Below are 17,171 nucleotides of genomic sequence, written 5' to 3' on the forward strand. Positions count from 1 at the left end.
CGTATGTATTTTGAAATGAACGCACAAGCCTTATTAAAAGAATTACGTTTATTTGTTACAAATCGATATTTTTCCAAAAGTTATTGTAGTAATTCAGATATTACGGGCAGTTAACATTTCCTTATTAAAGATGAGAAACATCATTTAATCCAAAAAGGGAAAGATTTGTTTACAGCATAAAAAGAAATTACGATCTTCGCACGCTAAACAATGATCTATCGAGATATGTACAATAAATGTTAGAAATTCAGAGAGAATAGTTAACCAAGTTCAGCTTAATTTTCTTGTTTATTTGCCTTATTTGTTGGTTAATATGAAATTTGGTCTAATTACATCTATTTCCTCGCGTATATATGTACAAATTTCATTATCTCATTAATAAAATGAGCTCAAATAATTAAAAGTAATTAACTCAAAAAAGAAAGAAGAAACTGCACAAGATCCCTTTTTTTGTTAAAATTATGCCTAAATCAAAAATAACCGATACACTATAGAAATAAAATATACAATGATAAATTTATGTCTTATGTTACCTTACATCTTCAATAATATAATTGTTGTTAACAATCGATCTTTAAAGTTTTTTGGATAAATTGTACTTGTCTCATGTGTTACAATTTTCCACTGTATCTCACTCTTCTTTTTTCCTCGACTATTTCTTTCTTCGTATCGAAAAATATATAAACGCAACGCGTTGCAGGGACGTGGACGCAATGGAACACTAGTCGTACGCGAATTCTTTTCATTTCGAGAGCGACTAATAATTGTGTCACGAAAAACGAAGCTATTTACAAAAAACAAACTGTTGATGAATTTGTTACTAATAATAATACATTATTTTTTGCGTCTAAGTCCTGCGCAAAATTTCAACGATCTCACAGAGCCTTTATATCAAGGCCACGCGCATTCTTCTCTTTCTCATTCTTTATGTCTTCAATGGGAAGTAAGAGTTCATATACAGTTCACTTTACAAGTTCAACACCTACGGTTGTTACACTTTAGCATAGAATAATGTTATCTAAAATACACAAAAGCCTTACGCCTTGCTGCAAGGTTGTATCGTGTAATTCAAAGGAGGAGGAGGAACTAAGAGAGGCAGCGGTGTAGGTGGCGGAGGAGCTTGAACAGTGTTCGAAATTGCAGCAGCCGTTGTTTGAGCTTCACTAGTACGGTTGTTAGCGTTGTAAGCGGAAAGATAACTTGGCCAAAGATGCGGCGGTGGAGGAGACCCTGGAGGTGGCGGCGGCGGAGAACGATCATCTAGTTCGTCCGAATCATTCATCATCATCGCCGTTAATGGAGTGACACGGGGCTTCTTCAGTTTTATGATTTTCACCTAATAAACACAATTAGAGAAACATTGATTTGCTACATTAGAATGAAAAGCTTACGGTTTAATTTTGTCTTCGTCTCTTATAGAATAACAAAGAAATTAAATTTATAAGCTAAGAAATGACTAACCTTCACTTTTTTCTTTGCTTTTGGAGGTCGTGTTCTTTTCTCTTGTTTTCTACTCTTTCTGGAACTGGACCTTCGAACGTCACGAATTCCACCTCGAGCGACAGTAGTGGGTGGTGGAGGAGAAGGCATATCCCCTTCACCACCACTAGGACTAGTACCTTCTCCAGGTTTGATTCCATCCGCAAATTGGACAGATTTTTTATTCCTTTGTTTCCGTTTTCCTAACTTCGCTAATTTAGTTTTCTTCATTTGATTCTTCAATTTGCTTAACTTGTTCTCACTAGCTTCGTCTTTGCTGGACTCAGTTTTATCTATTTCTATATCCTCTTTGTCCGTGTTGTCTCCGTTATCATTTTCAGGAGTAGAAAGGTCATCTAAATTGCCATTAGGAACCGAGGTTCTTCTAAAATATATTTAGATTTATGTACATTTATATTTGAAAAATGAAGTAAACTGTGTAGTCTATCTTGTCAAATAGAAATATGAACAACTGTATACCTGAAACCTGATGCGACTAAAATTCCTTTCAAAGGCGGCGGGGGTAACTCCGGCCATCCTTTGGATTCTGTTTCGATTTGAACCTTAGTTGTTTCATCTATCGCTGTTACCGTTGTAGCTTCGTCGATTTCGCTTTTCAATTTATTTAACCGTGACTTTTCATCGTCCTCTTCTTCTTCCTCTTCATCGTCTTCCGCCTCTTCTTCGTCTTCTTCATCATATTCCACTTCAGCCTCCTCCTCTTCCTCTTCTTCCTCGTCCTCCTCAACAGGTACCTCCTCTTCTTCTGTGGAAGCAGAAGATGCGACTACCGGCATTTCTTCCTCCTTCTCAAAAATAGTAGAGGAAGTTTGTTGTTCCTCTGCATCGGCTTGCTCTTCGCTTTCCCGAAGAGCTTTTAAAACAGATGGATCCAGGTTTGAATTCTTCTGCTGATTTGCGTTTTCTGACTGGCGCATGTTACTCTTCTCTAACAATTGAAGAGCGCGACGATTAATTCGTTCGATTCGCCTACGTTCTTTTTCCTTTCTCCTAATTTCACGCAATCGCTTACGCTCCTCTTGTTCTTTTCTACGGGTCTCCAAGATAACTTCGTAATTATAAACCGGCAGAACAGGTACTTCTACAAGTTTTAATCATTTAAATAATTATTTACATTATTTCATGACGTTTGTAATAGAAAAAAGTAAATTGTCATATATTTACTCTGCAGTGTCACTTCGGCTCTGGGGAAAGTCGTTTGCGTCACAGGAAGTGGAACAGGAGCAGGGCCAGGGACAGGAACAGGAACGGGAACGGGAACGGAAAGAGGCAATGAAACTGGGGATAAAGTAGAAACTGGCGTCGATGAGTTCATAGCGGATGGAACGGCCGGCACAGGCATGGGGACAGGAACTGGAACAGGTACAGATATAGGTACTGAGGAAACCGGAGAGGATTGAGGGACTGTCGTTGAATACATCATCCCTCCTGATTGATCAACTGAAGAAGGCTGTCCACCGCTCCAATCCAAGGATGTCGGTACAACCTGAAGAACATTACCTACGCGAACTACTTGACTGGAACCTCGTACAATTGGTGCTGAGGAGGAGTTAGTTGGCTCTCTGTGCGTTGCTGGGACACCATTGAAATCTGCAGGTACCACTTGCAATACATTGCCCACCTATTTGATACATTTGCATTGAAATATACTACTTCATTCTTTTTAACATCTTTATGATATCATCAAATAAAAGGAAAGATAAATGAGCCAAAAATATAAAGAAATGAAAATAAAGCAATGTTATACCAATTATAATACAGAAGAAGACAAACATAACCTGTAAAACTTGTTAAGCTAAAGATTATCATTAACATTGATTAATTTAAATGTCACATACTTGTAAAACAGTAGGTTGTTGACGGTATAATATTTGTTGCTGTTGCCCAGGCGGTGATGGATAACATACATTCGAATTAAAGTTTTCTCCGTAATCATTTGATATTCCTGCTCCATCCTGTTGCTTCTTAATTCCCAGCTCAAGTTCTAGCCTAAAATTAACCAAAAGATCTAAATATGTACATAATATTACATAAAATACAAACATTTACAAATATTGGGATCGGTCAATCTATAATGATTCAGAAAACAGTGGAAAGGGAGGGTAGGTGGGGTTGGGATTCCGAACACGATTTCTATAGGTATTACCTATCGTCGAGGGATAGGCGTTTCGGAGAACTCGCCGTTGAGTCATCAATGCACGGTGGATAAGTCAAGTTATTCTCTGTATAGTAATATTCGTTTCCAACTTCGTTTTCAGCCGAATATTGGAAACTTGTTGCAACTGTCTCCATATTGTCACCGATGTGCATTTCCGAGTCTAACACAGTCGAGTCCCTAGATAGTCCGGATACGGACTGCACGATCGTTTCTATTCGTCTACCTCTTTCGGTGCAGCTATCTAATAGTTTCATATTATCGTGTTCATCCTTCCTTTCCCTTGAACTTTCGCTCACTCTACCTCGTCCCATAGAAGGTGATCTGAATCGATAGTAAGATAAACTTACCAACAATCCGACAATAACTAATTACTATAAATTATTTTTAGAAATTCACCTGGAAGATCGTAATCGTTCCGTCATTCGTAAATGATCCGGGCTTCTCATTCTGGACCCCGAGGTTGACCTAGTTCTTGATCGAGATCCTGATCTAGATCTCGATCTTGAATGCATCATCGACCGGGACCTGGACGTTGATCGAGATCGCGATCTGGATCTAGATCTTGACCTAGATCGTGATCTTGATCTTGACCATGATTTCGATCGCGATCTAGATTCACGTCTGAAGCGGTCGTGTGATGATCTACATGGTGATCTTCGCGACCGTAATGGAGAACGACCTCTAGGTGGAGGTAATTTATCCATTCTTCGAACATGTCCATGTCTATCTAGATCCAAAGGTTCTCTTTCCTTCTCCCATTGTCTGTCTCTTCTTGTACTGAGCCTACTTTTTCTTTTGAAATAATATAATTTATTTAGTGCTCAACGTTAACGTCAGTACTACTTTTATTAATAATGTTAATATTAATGCTACCTATGCTTGAATTTTGATGAAGGACGGAAAGGACCTTCCATGATATCCCTCTCAATACTGTCATCCCTGTAGTACGTTTTCTCTTCATAATCAAGATCTAAATCTTGACTATTGGGATAGGAATCTAAGGACTCATTTCCATCCCGAAGCATGTTCTCTGCTTCGTACGGCCATAGTGACCGATCTGCTTCATCTCCGCGAAATCTACTCTCTCTATGTCTATCAATATCCACGTTTCTCTCTCTTAGTACTTCCATTGGTTCGTACGACCGACCTTCCTTTTCTCTTTCTATACAGTCGTATTTCTTTCTATTCCAGTCATCTCGATCTCCTTTAATAGGTCCATGCTTTTTAAAATGATCTGTAGACAATTATCAATAATACTAAATCATAGAAAATCGAAGGTAAAAAAAAGAGAAAAATATTAAAGAAAGAAAAAGACATTACCTTTATTATGCGGGGCAGTGTTAGATCTAGGAGAACTTCTTATAGATCTTTCTCTCCTATCATCTATTCTTGCTCTACTGGATCTATCCTCATCGATTCTATTTGATCGTTTTTCTTTACTAGAAAAGCCTGCAAACGACTCTTCCTTTCTCTTTGGACTTTTGCTTCTACTTCTACTCCAACTGCGGCTATGGCTTTCGCTACGACTTCCTTCCCGTTCCCAGGAAGTTCGTTTTTTATTGCGACTAGTAGAAGGACTGAACCTCCTTCTACTTTCATTGTACTCCTGTTTCGAACTCCTACTATCTCTCCTATCTACTCTTTCTCTATCATCAAATTTCTTATCTCTTCTTTCTTTGCTACGATCACTAATTCGTTTATCTTCCCTATTCTCCTTTCTACTAGGACTTTTCTTTTTCTGCTCTCTGCCCGGTGATCTTACTTGACATTCCGTCTCACTAATATCTTTACTATTACGTGGTCTAGATTTTTTAAGTTCTTCCAATTTAGTTCCTTTGTTCCCAGACCTGTACTCATTGAAATCGAGCTTCACCGCCCCTGGTGATTCCGATTTTGTGGTAATCGAGGTTTTCACTGTTATCGACAAGTCTTTCGAGTCCACCTTAACATCCGTAATAGTAGTCTGTTCCGTGGGAATAACTTCAGCAACAGGTGCATGTATATTGGATGTCTTTTCACACTCGATCCTAAATTCATTAGGTTCTTCGCAATATGTGTTTTTTATATCGTTTTTCACAGAGTGCGACTCTCGAAGTTTCTTCTGGATGGTCAATAGAGCCGCAGCGTGTTGCATGGGATCATCTGAAATCAATTTTGTCTTCACGCGTTCATTGTTTCGTCGGACTAACAGTTGTTTAGGAATCAACTTGAGTGCTGCTTTCCCTTCATTCGTCTCCTCTGTTCCTTTTGTGCTGGCAGATGAAGATATTGCCTCAGAACTCTTGTTGCTTAATTTTCCATGTGATTCATCAGATTCATACCCTGCGAATATGTCCATTCGTAATGATTTATAGTTCGTGTCTGGGTATGGTTCGTTGATTGGAAATTCAGACGAACTTTCAGATACTTTCACATCGAATTTCTTTCGAAGAGTCTGATCCTCTATCTTTTGCACTCCTAAAATTTCTTCAAATTCTTCCTTCATCACTGCAGCTTTTGCATATTTACCATCGCGGTACTTTATTTGAAGAGGTATATTGGGAACTGATTCATCATCAGACATAACCAGAGTTTCATTCTTTAGTTTATCGTGTAGAAGACTCTGCTTCAGATTTACCTGATTATTCTTAAAAATTTCCATATCCTAAAAGAAGAAACAAATAATTAATATACCTAATTAATATAGACTTGAAAAATGTATCTTATATATAAACATACTTCAGACTTTTGGGATCCAGCTGGAGAACTAGGACTATACAATTCTGTATTTTTTTTCGTTAATTTCACATCTATCTCAAAGATATCCTTTAATTGTTCTGCAGTACATTGCTCTTTCGAAGGCGTCAATTCCTTGGTCTTATCAAAGAGCACATTCTCCTGTGAACTGTTGCCCAAACTTCTTATTCGCGACTTACATCTAGTATGTTCTTCCGGAGTCCAGGATGATTCTAACAAATCTATATCCTGACATTTTCTAGGAAACAAATCGATAATATCTGCACTTGTTGAATTCTTAGATGTAGACTTTCTCAACTGCTGTTCAACCATACAAACGTCCTCGTCTTTTATCTTCGTTTTAGCTAATATCGGGTCACAGCATTCCAAAGATACTCTCTCAATATCATGGTCGAATTTATTCACTTTCGTCCATTCTGCACACTCTTCCTCCCACATAACAGGAGCTTTAAGCTTTATTTTTTCTTGAGACTGTGATTCCATATCCCAACGACTTTTCTTGCTCTTTTTGCTAGTAACAACATCATGTTTCATAGATGCATCCACATTTTTACTGACTGTATTTACCTCCTTATGGATGCTCTCAATTATAGTAATGCTGTCTTCTACGCTTTCTTTTCTGTCACTTTTTTCTCGTAAGAATGATTCTTCTTCAATGTCCCAATCATCTCTCTTCCTCTTACTCTTCTGTTCCAGGAGCATCAAAGCTTCTTTCTCTCCTTCTTCTTGTTCTTCTTCCCAAATTCTCATTGCAGACAATCTATCTTGCCTCTTTTTACATTCCTTTACAGTTTCCTTTTCTATAGCGATATATGTATCTGTTTTCTTATCATATCGAACCTCCTTTTCTAATTTCTTTGAGATACGAGAGATTTTTTTTTTATTAATCATTAAATCAGACACAGCTTCTAAGCTGTCGACTTCCCATTCGTCCGCTAGTAATTGTCTCTTATTTACTTCCTTTTCAAGTTGTGTTAACGATGGGACATTCAGAGTATCAAATTCAGTCTCTCCCCATTTATCTCTTTTTTGTTTGTCTAACTTTTTAGAGAGCTTTATTTCGTCTTGCATTATTTGCTGAGATATACGCTCACTCTCCTTCTTCCAGTCAGCTAAAAATTCACTGCTGTCCTTTTTCTCTTTATCTCTTTTCCTCTTTTTCTTTCCATCTGCATCTTCTTCTATCTTTAAACTCCCTGGGATGATCTCCTTGCTCATGCTTGAACATTTTTCTTCCAAACGTTCGTCATTTTTATTCTTGTCATCTTTCTTGCATCGTTCCTCCTTCCTTTCTATTTTCCGAATGTTTTGTATATCGGTATTGTCTACTTTTTCAACATTACTCTTTGACAGTTTTTCTCCTTTCTGCGGCATGATCACGGAATCCATTTCCCACTCTTCCAAGTATCGCTCTTCGACTTTGTTTCTTTTTTCTTCATCTTTGTGGGTTTTATTGTGGATGTCGCTATCAGAAATCACCTTTCTGACTAATTCCTGATCCTTGTTCCAAACGTCGTGTTTATCTGAGGATCTTTTCCTATTTTCGACTTTTACTTCCTCTTTAATTTTCTTTAATGGAACTTGAGAACGTACCAATTTCGCATTTTCTAATGAAGGAGATTCCAAAGGCGACTTTTGTATCGTCTTTATTATATCGTCTCTGTTATCCTGTTTATCGTTATATTCTTTCTTCTGTTTAGACTTTCTAGTCGCTACCCTTTTTTTCCTCCTATCTTCAGACGAATCGCTACTACTTGAATCCGAACTGACTTTCCTTCTTCTCTTCTTCTTCGTCTTTGCGATTCGTTTCGCTTTTTTCTTTCTTTTTTCAGCTTTTCGTTTCTTCTTCTTTCTTTTCTTCCGTTTATCATCGGAACTAGAAGAATCACTGCTGCTACTACTACTATCGCTGCTATCTGAATCCGATAATGAGTCCGAATCGTTTGATATTTTCCGTTTTCTTTTCCTTCTTTTTACTTCTTCTTCAGAGTCAGAGGAACTCGACGAACTGGATGATTCACTACTGCTAGAAGTCACTTTCTTTCGTCTCTTTTTCTTTCTTGTTTCTTTAGAGTCAGAATTTTCGTCGCTCATACGTTCTACTTTAATTCGAACGTTTTCCCAATCGCTGGGTATTGATTTAGAATCTTCCGATTCACTTTTATCATGTATATTTTTACTCTCTACTCTTACGCGTTTTTGAACCTGAATATGAGAACTGTTTGATGATATCTGATCGTCCTCGATCTTCGAAATGTTTTCCAAATTCTGTCGGCTTTCATTGGATTTGAATTTTTCCTCAATTTTATTTGAATTACTTTTATCCGACTTCCCGGATATACTATGCTCTACAAACGAAAAATTATTGTCATTTGGCAAATTGGTTTCTATATTAAATTCATGATAGCTTAACGTCGAGGCAGGAGCTTTATTCGGATTTGGGGAGAATTCTTTCGACATTGGAATATCACTGCAAACCATCTTCATGAACTGTTCATACTCCGATGCTAATTTTTCATTGCCTGCAGACTGTAACAAAGGAGATGTTGATTGTCTATTGTCGTCTATTTTTTTAACACTAGAAGCCTCATCTTCGTTGATCATTTTCTTGTCTTTATTAATGTCTTCTTCTATAGTATTTAACCGTGGAGAAAATTCCTCAGATTCTAAAATAAATTTTATACAAACTTTTCTAATTTATAAATAAAGTAAACAAAATATTTACCTTGCTTCGAAGTCATGTTGCTCGATTTCACTACATTTCCTTGTTCTTTTTCAGTGTCAGATAACCTGTCTTCATCTTCACTATCCCATTTTGACCTAGGTAGTTGTACATTAATTGGTACATGCCATCCTTCAGATTTAGATATGTCTGTCTTTGGATACCAATTACGTGTACGTTGAGATTTTTCCGCTGCTTCCGTATCATTTCTAGAATTGTTAAGATCTGAATGGGTAAAGGAAAATTAGTGAGACAAAAGATATTTTAGTATACCGTATAAAGTCTGCCTCGCATATGTTCCGCATTTTTTCACGATGATCGGCAGTAACTGCTTGAAGAATTTGCTGATGATTGATGAAAAGCGACATACGAGGATTTTCAGAATAAAATAATTGAGGCCTTCCTCGTTTAGTTGCTCTTACTGATTCAGGAGGGTACTCTTTGGGACCTTCCAGTCCTTCAGCAATAAATGCGTAACGTTTCAAACGACAATCGTTTATCATTAACATTTGCTCAAAGTGACGTAAGTAATCCTCGGCTGTTCTGTAATATATATATATATATATATATTACATATATATATATTACATTCGGCATATATATATATATATATATATATATATATATATATATATATACACACACCGAATATCTATATAATATATAAAAAAGATATAAAAAAAATAATGTAGATATTTTGGGACACAAGCAAACCTGTTCTTTATTGATCGTTCCGAATGATCACGTCTTTTAATCTCAATGATGTCGTCCATCATTATACCACACTTTTTTAACTCCACCCACGAAGAAGAATTCATTATGTCTTTCTCTTTTCCTTTGTCTTTATCTTTCTCTTTTTCTTTTCTATCTTTAATTTCAGGTTTCTCCTGTGAATCACTTCTTTTTTCTTTAAGACTCTCCTTCTTTTCTTTTATTCCTTTTTTTTCTCGTACATCTTCCCATTTATCATTATCCTTTTTATCTCTTTCTTCATCTTTCCTATCTCGGTTCTCTTCGTATTTATTACTATCCTCTCGCTTATCTTTATCATCTTTCCTATCTTTATCTTTTCTACGTTGTTCTTTATCACGCGGGACTTTATAATATCGTTCTTTGCTACCATTATAATCTTTTGACTCTTTACTCGCGCTATCTCTTCGTTCTTCTCTTCCATATCGCCTTCTTAAAATAGTTTTTGCATATTATTTATACATATAAAAATGCAAGAATTAATCGTTTATTATACAAAAACGATAAATATTTTTATACCTCTCTGAATATTTATTTTCTATTGCAGACTTTGAAGCACTTTTATAAGAGGCATTAACATCATCTTGTCTACTTCTATCTCTGAAAATCTTTACATTTTCTAATAAATTTTGTCCATTTCTATTTGCATAATTTTCCTCTTCTAAATTAGCTGTAAGATAATTTAGTTAATGCCAATAATTAAGTTTTATCTAAAATTTCATATTATAAGTACCTGCAGCCATAGCTTCAGCCAGTAACATTTTACTTTTAGATTCTTCTCGTCTAATCTCTTCAATAGCCAATATTTTTTCTTCTGCGCGATGGAAATGTTTCCATATTGAAATAAATTACAAATTATACATTTTTTAAATATAAAAAGATCTATAAATTAAGCTTATTGAACATTACCTGTTTTCTTTTTTGATTTACCACCACTTGAATGACGATTATGAAATTGTACAGAGTCTGAGTCAACATTTACAATTGTGCTTGAATCATTTTTTGAAGATTTACTATTATCACTTGGCATACTTTTAGATTTAGAAACTTTGGTAGAATGTGCTTGAAGTAGATTGGATTTATTTTGAAGTTTTGGTGGCACATTAAATTTGTTAGCAAATGCCATCAATCTCTTTTTAGCTTGTAATTTTCCTAGCACAGGCTTGAGCGTCTTGGGACTCTCCAACCTAGGTGTGTCTCCATCGCTAGTTTGGCCTTTTGTACTATCTGGTGTTTCTGGCATTTGTATATCAAGTAAAGATATTGGAATGTCTGGTGTTGGTTCCTCTGGAGCATAAGCATCTTCTGATTGTGACATTGTGTTAGCACTTTTATTTTCTGGTTCTTCTATATACAAAATTATATCACAATAAAAAGAAAATAATACAAAACAATTAATTCATTGCAAAAATAAACAAACAAATATAAAAATTTACCTTCAAGGGGATCAGCTACATTGTTTTTGTCATTAACAATGCCTTACTTTATCATGCATATGATTATTCTTTAAATTAATATTACAAGCATCAACAAAAACTTTACTTTTCATGCTTAATATACATATATCAGATTCTATAAAATAAAACGTATATAATTCACATCTATGTAAAAAAATTGTAATCCTCTTGTGTGAAACAATTATAACTTATTCTTTTATATTTTTGTTTTTTTAGATAAGAATATTATTAACATTTTTTTTTAATCTAATAAGTAAGGCATTATAAAAAAAGATTATAACACTTTGTAACCTAATATTCAAAAGACTAAAAAAATATATAGTCAACATAAATGACCAAAAGATACAAAAATTTGTTGTTTTAGGTCTCTTTTTTGTAACATTCTATATAATATGTTTCACGAAAAAAAAAACATTTTGATATAAAATATAATCAACATTTTACAAAAATACAAGCATTTACACATATCCCCAACCTTATTAAATAGTACTACAAGTACAATTACGCTATATACATCATTATCATCAATAATAATTTTAAATTGATACTTCTCAAAATAAAAAGCAATTACGAAACCGATTCGACAGACAGGTAAAACATTAAAACATTGACTGGTTTAAATCATTGATGTATGTTTTTATAGAGGAAATCGTAAGTAAAGTAAAACAGGTTCGACTATCCAATTTTTAAATATACTTTATAAGGTTATGATGAACACACTTATTTTCAGTAAAATTTTACAAAACTGTCACCATCCAGTCAAACAGATCGAAATTCGAAAAAAAATGTTAATAGAGGACTAAATATTACTGGATATAGTTTTGTTGGTTGTTACAAAAACTTACTTCATGCTGAGTGCTAAGTAACCGATGGGTACATGTTGCTGACGATAAAAATGATGAAATATTATCAATGTTATACGCCTGATTTTTTTGTTCTACCAATATTTTTAATTTCACTATCCTATGTTCGTCCAAATCAAACGGAGCCACTGCGAGAAAAGCGTCAGACATTTTAGTCAAACGGCAGGCCGGCAACTATAAACGCTCACCAATTCGACGGAAACAAGGGATGCCAATGTTTAAGGAATAAACGAAGAATAACCACTAAATACAATAATGCCACGTTAACTGACCGGGAATGTAATTCATTAATTGACTATTTCTACCCACACCAGTTCTTGGAAGTAAACTTTCAACATTCTGGACTTTGAACACTTATGCATCTTTATGTATTAAGTAAAATTTTAATGCAATAATCTATATAATGCACGTAATATATAAAAATATTCGAAATAAAATACTAAAAACATAATACTACTCGTTATAATATTTAAATGTTGAAACAAATTTATATTCAAATTCTAGTTTTTTTAGTTATAATCATAAAAATATAAACTTGTATAAATATCCACGGTTCACTGATATTACGCATATAAAATAAACAAATGAATCAGGTATCTGTATCTCACTCACATTCATTGACGAAAAGAAATACTTGGAATGTCCTAGAATACTTCCCTTGATAATTGGCCAGATACAGTCCAGATCCGTGACCATTTAGCGAAACATTACTATATATGTATTTCGGTTCGATCGATGATTATTTGAATTAATTTAATTGTATCTATAATAAAATTATACAAAGTTTCAATGAAAATATTCATATGTAAAAGAGAATCTTTTACAAGCAATACTTTTAATCAAATCTTCTGATTTTATGCTTATGTTTATTATAATTTAACATTGTTACGTTACATCTAATTTTTATTTAAACGACTTCAAATATTTCACAATTAACTGTTGTAACGATCGTCGTATTCTCTCCTTAAAAATTAATATATCAAAAAGATGTCAAGATAAAGATACGCGTTCCTAATATGAATTTAAGTGCATTATACAATTAATACATATATTAATCTTCCATTTCTGATGGATCACCACCCATCGCTTTCCAAAAAGCAGTAACTAATTGTTCAGCGGCTATTCGTCTTTGATTAGTTGGCAGCAATGCTGCATGTTCTTTCATAGCTCTCAATTGACTAAACAATTCTCCAAAATCTACATTCTCTTCACCCATAATTCCATCTGAAAAAAATAGTATATAGAAGCTACAAAAAAATCTCATAATGAATTATTCTTCAGCTTACCTAGCATGTTCTCTATTGGTAATGTTTCTGTAGAATCTTGACTTAATTCAATGTTTTCAAACTGTTCTTCAACTTCATCCATATCAGGATTTTGTTCTCCTACATTCAATGGTTTTCCTGTAAAGTTACAATCAGTTACAAATTTTAAACAATTAGTAAATAAGCATTTCCACTTATGAAGCAATATTTTTTAAATCTAGCCAATTTAGTTTAAGTGTATATATAGGTCTTTATTCGAAACCTTTAAGTATCATGTTTGGCCACATATGAGCATGTAAAGCTTCAATAATCCTCTCAATACCATATTTGTTATTTTCTGAATCAGCTTCTGAAGCATCTACATCCGGTCTATTTAATTCAATTAGCTCAAATCTGTTTTGCAGACACCATTTTATCACTGAAATACACTAATTACATGTCTAATGTTCCTCAAGTTAATATAATAATTGTTATTTGTATATACCTTTATTCCTAATTATGGTGTCTGTTATAAAATTACAAGAAAACAGCAGCACTTCAGCTTCTGCCAAAGAAGCAATTAAAGATGACCATTTCTTTAAATTCTGATCTGCATCTTCCTAGGAAAATCAGTGCTGAAGATCATTCGTTCTGTCAAAGATTCTGTTTAGAAGTTAAATATCTTACTGCCTGTGGATTATGATGTACAATTAATGCTTCTACATCATCAATTGAAATATCTTCAGAAGGATTTTCTGTAACACATATTAACACTTGTGTTTTGTAATATTTGTTTTGAATATCCCATAAATGATATTCAAAATGATCTTGGTTAGACAATTTTTCTCCACCTATATCTATAAAATAAAATAACATATAAAAATAAAAAATTATTGCAATGAATGATACTCATCCAAACATTTATTTAAAAAAAATTAATTTACCAAATTTTTAATATCGAAATTAAAATGATATTAAAGTCTCAACTTACTCGCTGCAATTTCATTAGCTTTCCCTTTTTCGGTGCTTATTATTAATATTCGTGGTAGATTCATTTCGTAATAAAGTTTTATCGTACAATTAAAGTTCGCTAATCTCAAGATGTATTGAGAAATTTAAAAGATATTTTTTAAACTACTAACTACTAACTGACGGTTAGGTTAGGATTGCGATCTTTACGTTAATTGATATAAAAATGTAATATTAAATAAATAAATTAATCACTTTCGTTAGATATACAGCGATATTTTTGTTGTTATATACTTTGGACAATGAATTAGTTGAATTATTTTACATATCGATGTTGTATCATGTCATAACATTTCGTGATGGACGATCACAATGACGTTTGTCATCACTTGACCTTTAAAGAAACTAGAATAATTCTGACTTATTTCATGTATTTTAGTATTTCGATAAATTTTGATAAAATGAAAGTATAAGTATTTCATTTAATATATTTTATAAATTTAGTAATAATAATCAATATTGAAAAATGATTTGTTTCATAATTTTAAATAGATCAATTACACGCGATAAAATTCCTTACAATACCACTAGTGTTCATATATTCCTAAATAACTGAAAATTCGTGAACTGAGACAGATAACTAATAATGTGTGTAATTGATAAGACAAAAATTGTATAAACGTATATTGATTATTGGATTTATAGCAATACATAAATTTGCAAATACATATGTGATCATAAAATGTAAATGACGCATAGTATTACTGTTAGGGTTTCTCCCTAATTATTTATAGAATTCGTGTTCAGATTCATCCTTTTTAATATTATTTTTATAGCCCTTCTCGAAATCTTTCGCCAGGACTATATATCGATTCTCACGAACTGCGTGCATTCCTGCTTCTTGGCAAATTGCGTTAATATCTGCACCAGAAATTCTATCTGGTCGTGCTACATAATCTTCAAGATCTACTTCTTCGCTCAAATTCATTTTCGCCGTAATTGTCGAAAAAATCAAACGTTTTTGACGACGATCAGGTAGAGGAAATTCGATTTTTCGATCTAACCTGCCAGGACGCAACAATGCAGGATCTAATGTATCGGCCCTAAAAAGAAGATGGATCATTGTATTTATATGAATTACTTTTTATAAAGATAACAATAAAGATCAAAATCGTACCTATTTGTAGCCATAATAACTTTAACATTAGTAGTTTGATCAAAACCATCCATCTGATTAAGCAGTTCCAAAAGAATACGTTGAACTTCGCGGTCAGCACCAGTCTGTGCATCGAACCTTTTTGTGGCTATAGCATCGATTTCATCAACGAAAATTATAGCTGGCGAATTTTCTTTGGCTAGACGGAAGACATCTCTGACCATCCTTGGTCCTTCACCTAAATATTTCTGTACGAATTCTGATCCCACTACGCGAATAAATGCAGCTAAAAAATATTAATTGTACTAAGTTAGAAGAAGTTAAGTATACTGTTTATTCAAATGTTCTTAAAATATATAACACTGAAAATGATACATACCAGTAGTATGTCTAGCTACAGCTTTTGCAAGCATAGTTTTACCACATCCAGGAGGACCATACATTAACACACCTCTTGGTGGATCGATTCCAATTTGTTTATACAATTCAAAATGAGTTAAAGGGAGTTCTACTGCTTCTCTAATCTCTTGTTTTTGCATGTCCATACCTCCAATGTCACTATATTGAATATCAGGTTTTTCATCTATAAAATTAAATAATACATGAAACACTATTCTTTCCATAATCTTTTAAATTGCTAACAATAACATTAAAGTACCTGCTTGCAACATTGAGATACTTGAGTCAGCTTCTGGTGGTAGAACATCTACTAAAGCATTACTATGTTTATGAAGAGCTACACTTGCAGAAGGCTTTAACAGCTCTCTATCAATTGTAGATAAAATCCGTACATAATAATTAGAGCCTGTAGTAGAACCTACAATACCAGTGTTTTGGTCTACAGCTTCTAAGAATTGTCCAATAACCAAAGGCACACTTTGTATGCGCTTTACTTCTTCTTGAGCATGTAAATATTCTTTTTTCAAATTACGTTGCTCATCTTTAATATATTCTTCTTGAACCTCGAGAAATTCTAGCATTCTTTGTAGTTTCTATAAATATAAAATTATTATTATGTTCATATTATTAATTAAATTTATATACATAAGCAAAGAAGTATATAGAGGAATAGAATATCAAATTTTCCTACCTTGTACTTTGTATAAAGATCTTCAACATCTAGTTCATCACCAGCACCAGTATAATGTCCACTTACAGGTTTGCAATCCATCTCTCCAACATCCTAAAATTTAACAAAAGAAATATTGCTTATATCACAACAAAAGTACGAGGAATTTTTATTATAAACAACAATACATAACAATTAAGTAGAATAAAAATTGAGGTTACAGTGAATAATTTTAAGTTGAACAATAACTCTTAACCGTTTATTTCTCTGTTTTGTAATTTTGGAAGAAAATTTGAACAGAAATATATATACCTTATCAGGCAGAATAATACCCATTTCATCCATTGTTTTAAATAGAATTTCTTTAATTAATTGCACCCGACATATGAATCAACGAATGACTTGAGGTTCTTGAACAGTTCACTTCAATGATTATACATATATGTCAGGAGTGGCTACCATTAACTACTTAATCGACTACAGAAAGGAAGTCAAATAAAGACATATGTCTAAAATATTATGAATTTTATTGGTACAGATAATAAAA

At 33.6% G+C, this 17,171-nt stretch overlaps 4 protein-coding genes across 12 annotated transcripts in view; 1 reads left to right on the plus strand and 3 right to left on the minus strand.

Annotated features, from left to right (window-relative positions):
- Positions 1 to 13,799, plus strand: part of LOC126926553 (cyclin G) — a 46,735-nt gene extending 32,936 nt beyond the window's left edge. For both annotated transcript variants that reach the window (XM_050742921.1, XM_050742922.1), the window contains exon 7: positions 13,789 to 13,799. The gene's annotated coding sequence lies outside the window, so the exon portion shown is untranslated. The remainder of the gene's footprint in view (positions 1 to 13,788) is intronic.
- On the minus strand, positions 31 to 12,511 carry LOC126926538 (uncharacterized). 7 transcript variants are annotated; one of them, XM_050742870.1, is made up of 18 exons: positions 12,169 to 12,510; positions 11,303 to 11,438; positions 10,776 to 11,210; positions 10,600 to 10,680; positions 10,386 to 10,536; positions 9,831 to 10,298; positions 9,390 to 9,659; positions 9,120 to 9,325; positions 6,377 to 9,060; positions 4,979 to 6,302; positions 4,532 to 4,892; positions 4,055 to 4,450; positions 3,647 to 3,979; positions 3,339 to 3,489; positions 2,665 to 3,121; positions 1,960 to 2,581; positions 1,462 to 1,864; positions 31 to 1,336 (listed from the first exon to the last, which is right to left on the minus strand). In XM_050742870.1, exons 3-18 carry the CDS (start codon positions 11,182 to 11,184, stop codon positions 1,037 to 1,039), a joined length of 8,616 nt encoding a protein of 2,871 aa, XP_050598827.1. In that variant the 5' UTR covers positions 11,185 to 11,210; positions 11,303 to 11,438; positions 12,169 to 12,510; the 3' UTR covers positions 31 to 1,036. The 7 variants fall into 7 exon arrangements, with proteins under 7 accessions (XP_050598827.1, XP_050598829.1, XP_050598825.1 ...); XM_050742872.1 differs by having other exon boundaries at positions 9,831 to 10,295; positions 10,776 to 11,213; XM_050742868.1 differs by having other exon boundaries at positions 10,776 to 11,213.
- On the minus strand, positions 12,919 to 14,808 carry LOC126926557 (alpha- and gamma-adaptin-binding protein p34-like). Of its 2 annotated transcripts, XM_050742927.1 has the most exons (6): positions 14,422 to 14,806; positions 14,118 to 14,287; positions 13,936 to 14,050; positions 13,714 to 13,869; positions 13,473 to 13,589; positions 12,919 to 13,410 (listed from the first exon to the last, which is right to left on the minus strand). In XM_050742927.1, exons 1-6 carry the CDS (start codon positions 14,483 to 14,485, stop codon positions 13,238 to 13,240), a joined length of 795 nt encoding a protein of 264 aa, XP_050598884.1. In that variant the 5' UTR covers positions 14,486 to 14,806; the 3' UTR covers positions 12,919 to 13,237. The 2 variants fall into 2 exon arrangements, with proteins under 2 accessions (XP_050598884.1, XP_050598885.1); XM_050742928.1 differs by lacking the exon at positions 13,714 to 13,869 and having other exon boundaries at positions 14,422 to 14,808.
- A 262-nt stretch (positions 14,809 to 15,070) lies between these two features.
- LOC126926550 (26S proteasome regulatory subunit 6B) lies at positions 15,071 to 17,103 on the minus strand. The gene is made up of 6 exons (XM_050742904.1): positions 16,937 to 17,103; positions 16,646 to 16,738; positions 16,214 to 16,547; positions 15,935 to 16,138; positions 15,577 to 15,841; positions 15,071 to 15,502 (listed from the first exon to the last, which is right to left on the minus strand). The coding sequence occupies exons 1-6, from the start codon at positions 16,967 to 16,969 to the stop codon at positions 15,184 to 15,186; spliced, it is 1,248 nt and encodes a 415-aa protein (XP_050598861.1). The 5' UTR covers positions 16,970 to 17,103; the 3' UTR covers positions 15,071 to 15,183.
- Positions 17,104 to 17,171: the final 68 nt, after the last annotated feature.

This window comes from Bombus affinis, chromosome 18 (genome assembly GCF_024516045.1).
Source record: "Bombus affinis isolate iyBomAffi1 chromosome 18, iyBomAffi1.2, whole genome shotgun sequence".
Lineage (NCBI taxonomy): Eukaryota > Metazoa > Arthropoda > Insecta > Hymenoptera > Apidae > Bombus > Bombus affinis.

Excerpts from the sequence above, each read along its gene's own strand:
- LOC126926538 (XM_050742871.1), bottom strand. The coding sequence starts at position 11,184 with ATGTCACAATCAGAAGATGCTTATGCTCCAGAGGAACCAACACCAGAC. Across the intron at positions 9,061-9,119 it reads CAACATGACTTCGAAGCAAG|AATCTGAGGAATTTTCTCCA; the intron begins GTAAATATTTTG and ends AATTTATTTTAG. Across the intron at positions 6,303-6,376 it reads CTGGATCCCAAAAGTCTGAA|GATATGGAAATTTTTAAGAA; the intron begins GTATGTTTATAT and ends TTCTTCTTTTAG.
- LOC126926557 (XM_050742927.1), bottom strand. The coding sequence starts at position 14,485 with ATGAATCTACCACGAATATTAATAATAAGCACCGAAAAAGGGAAAGCT. Across the intron at positions 13,590-13,713 it reads GCCAAACATGATACTTAAAG|GAAAACCATTGAATGTAGGA; the intron begins GTTTCGAATAAA and ends GTAACTTTACAG. Across the intron at positions 13,411-13,472 it reads ACCAATAGAGAACATGCTAG|ATGGAATTATGGGTGAAGAG; the intron begins GTAAGCTGAAGA and ends TATTTTTTTCAG.
- LOC126926550 (XM_050742904.1), bottom strand. The coding sequence starts at position 16,969 with ATGGATGAAATGGGTATTATTCTGCCTGATAAG. Across the intron at positions 16,548-16,645 it reads ATCTTTATACAAAGTACAAG|AAACTACAAAGAATGCTAGA; the intron begins GTAGGAAAATTT and ends TTATATTTATAG. Across the intron at positions 15,503-15,576 it reads GTTATTATGGCTACAAATAG|GGCCGATACATTAGATCCTG; the intron begins GTACGATTTTGA and ends TCTTCTTTTTAG.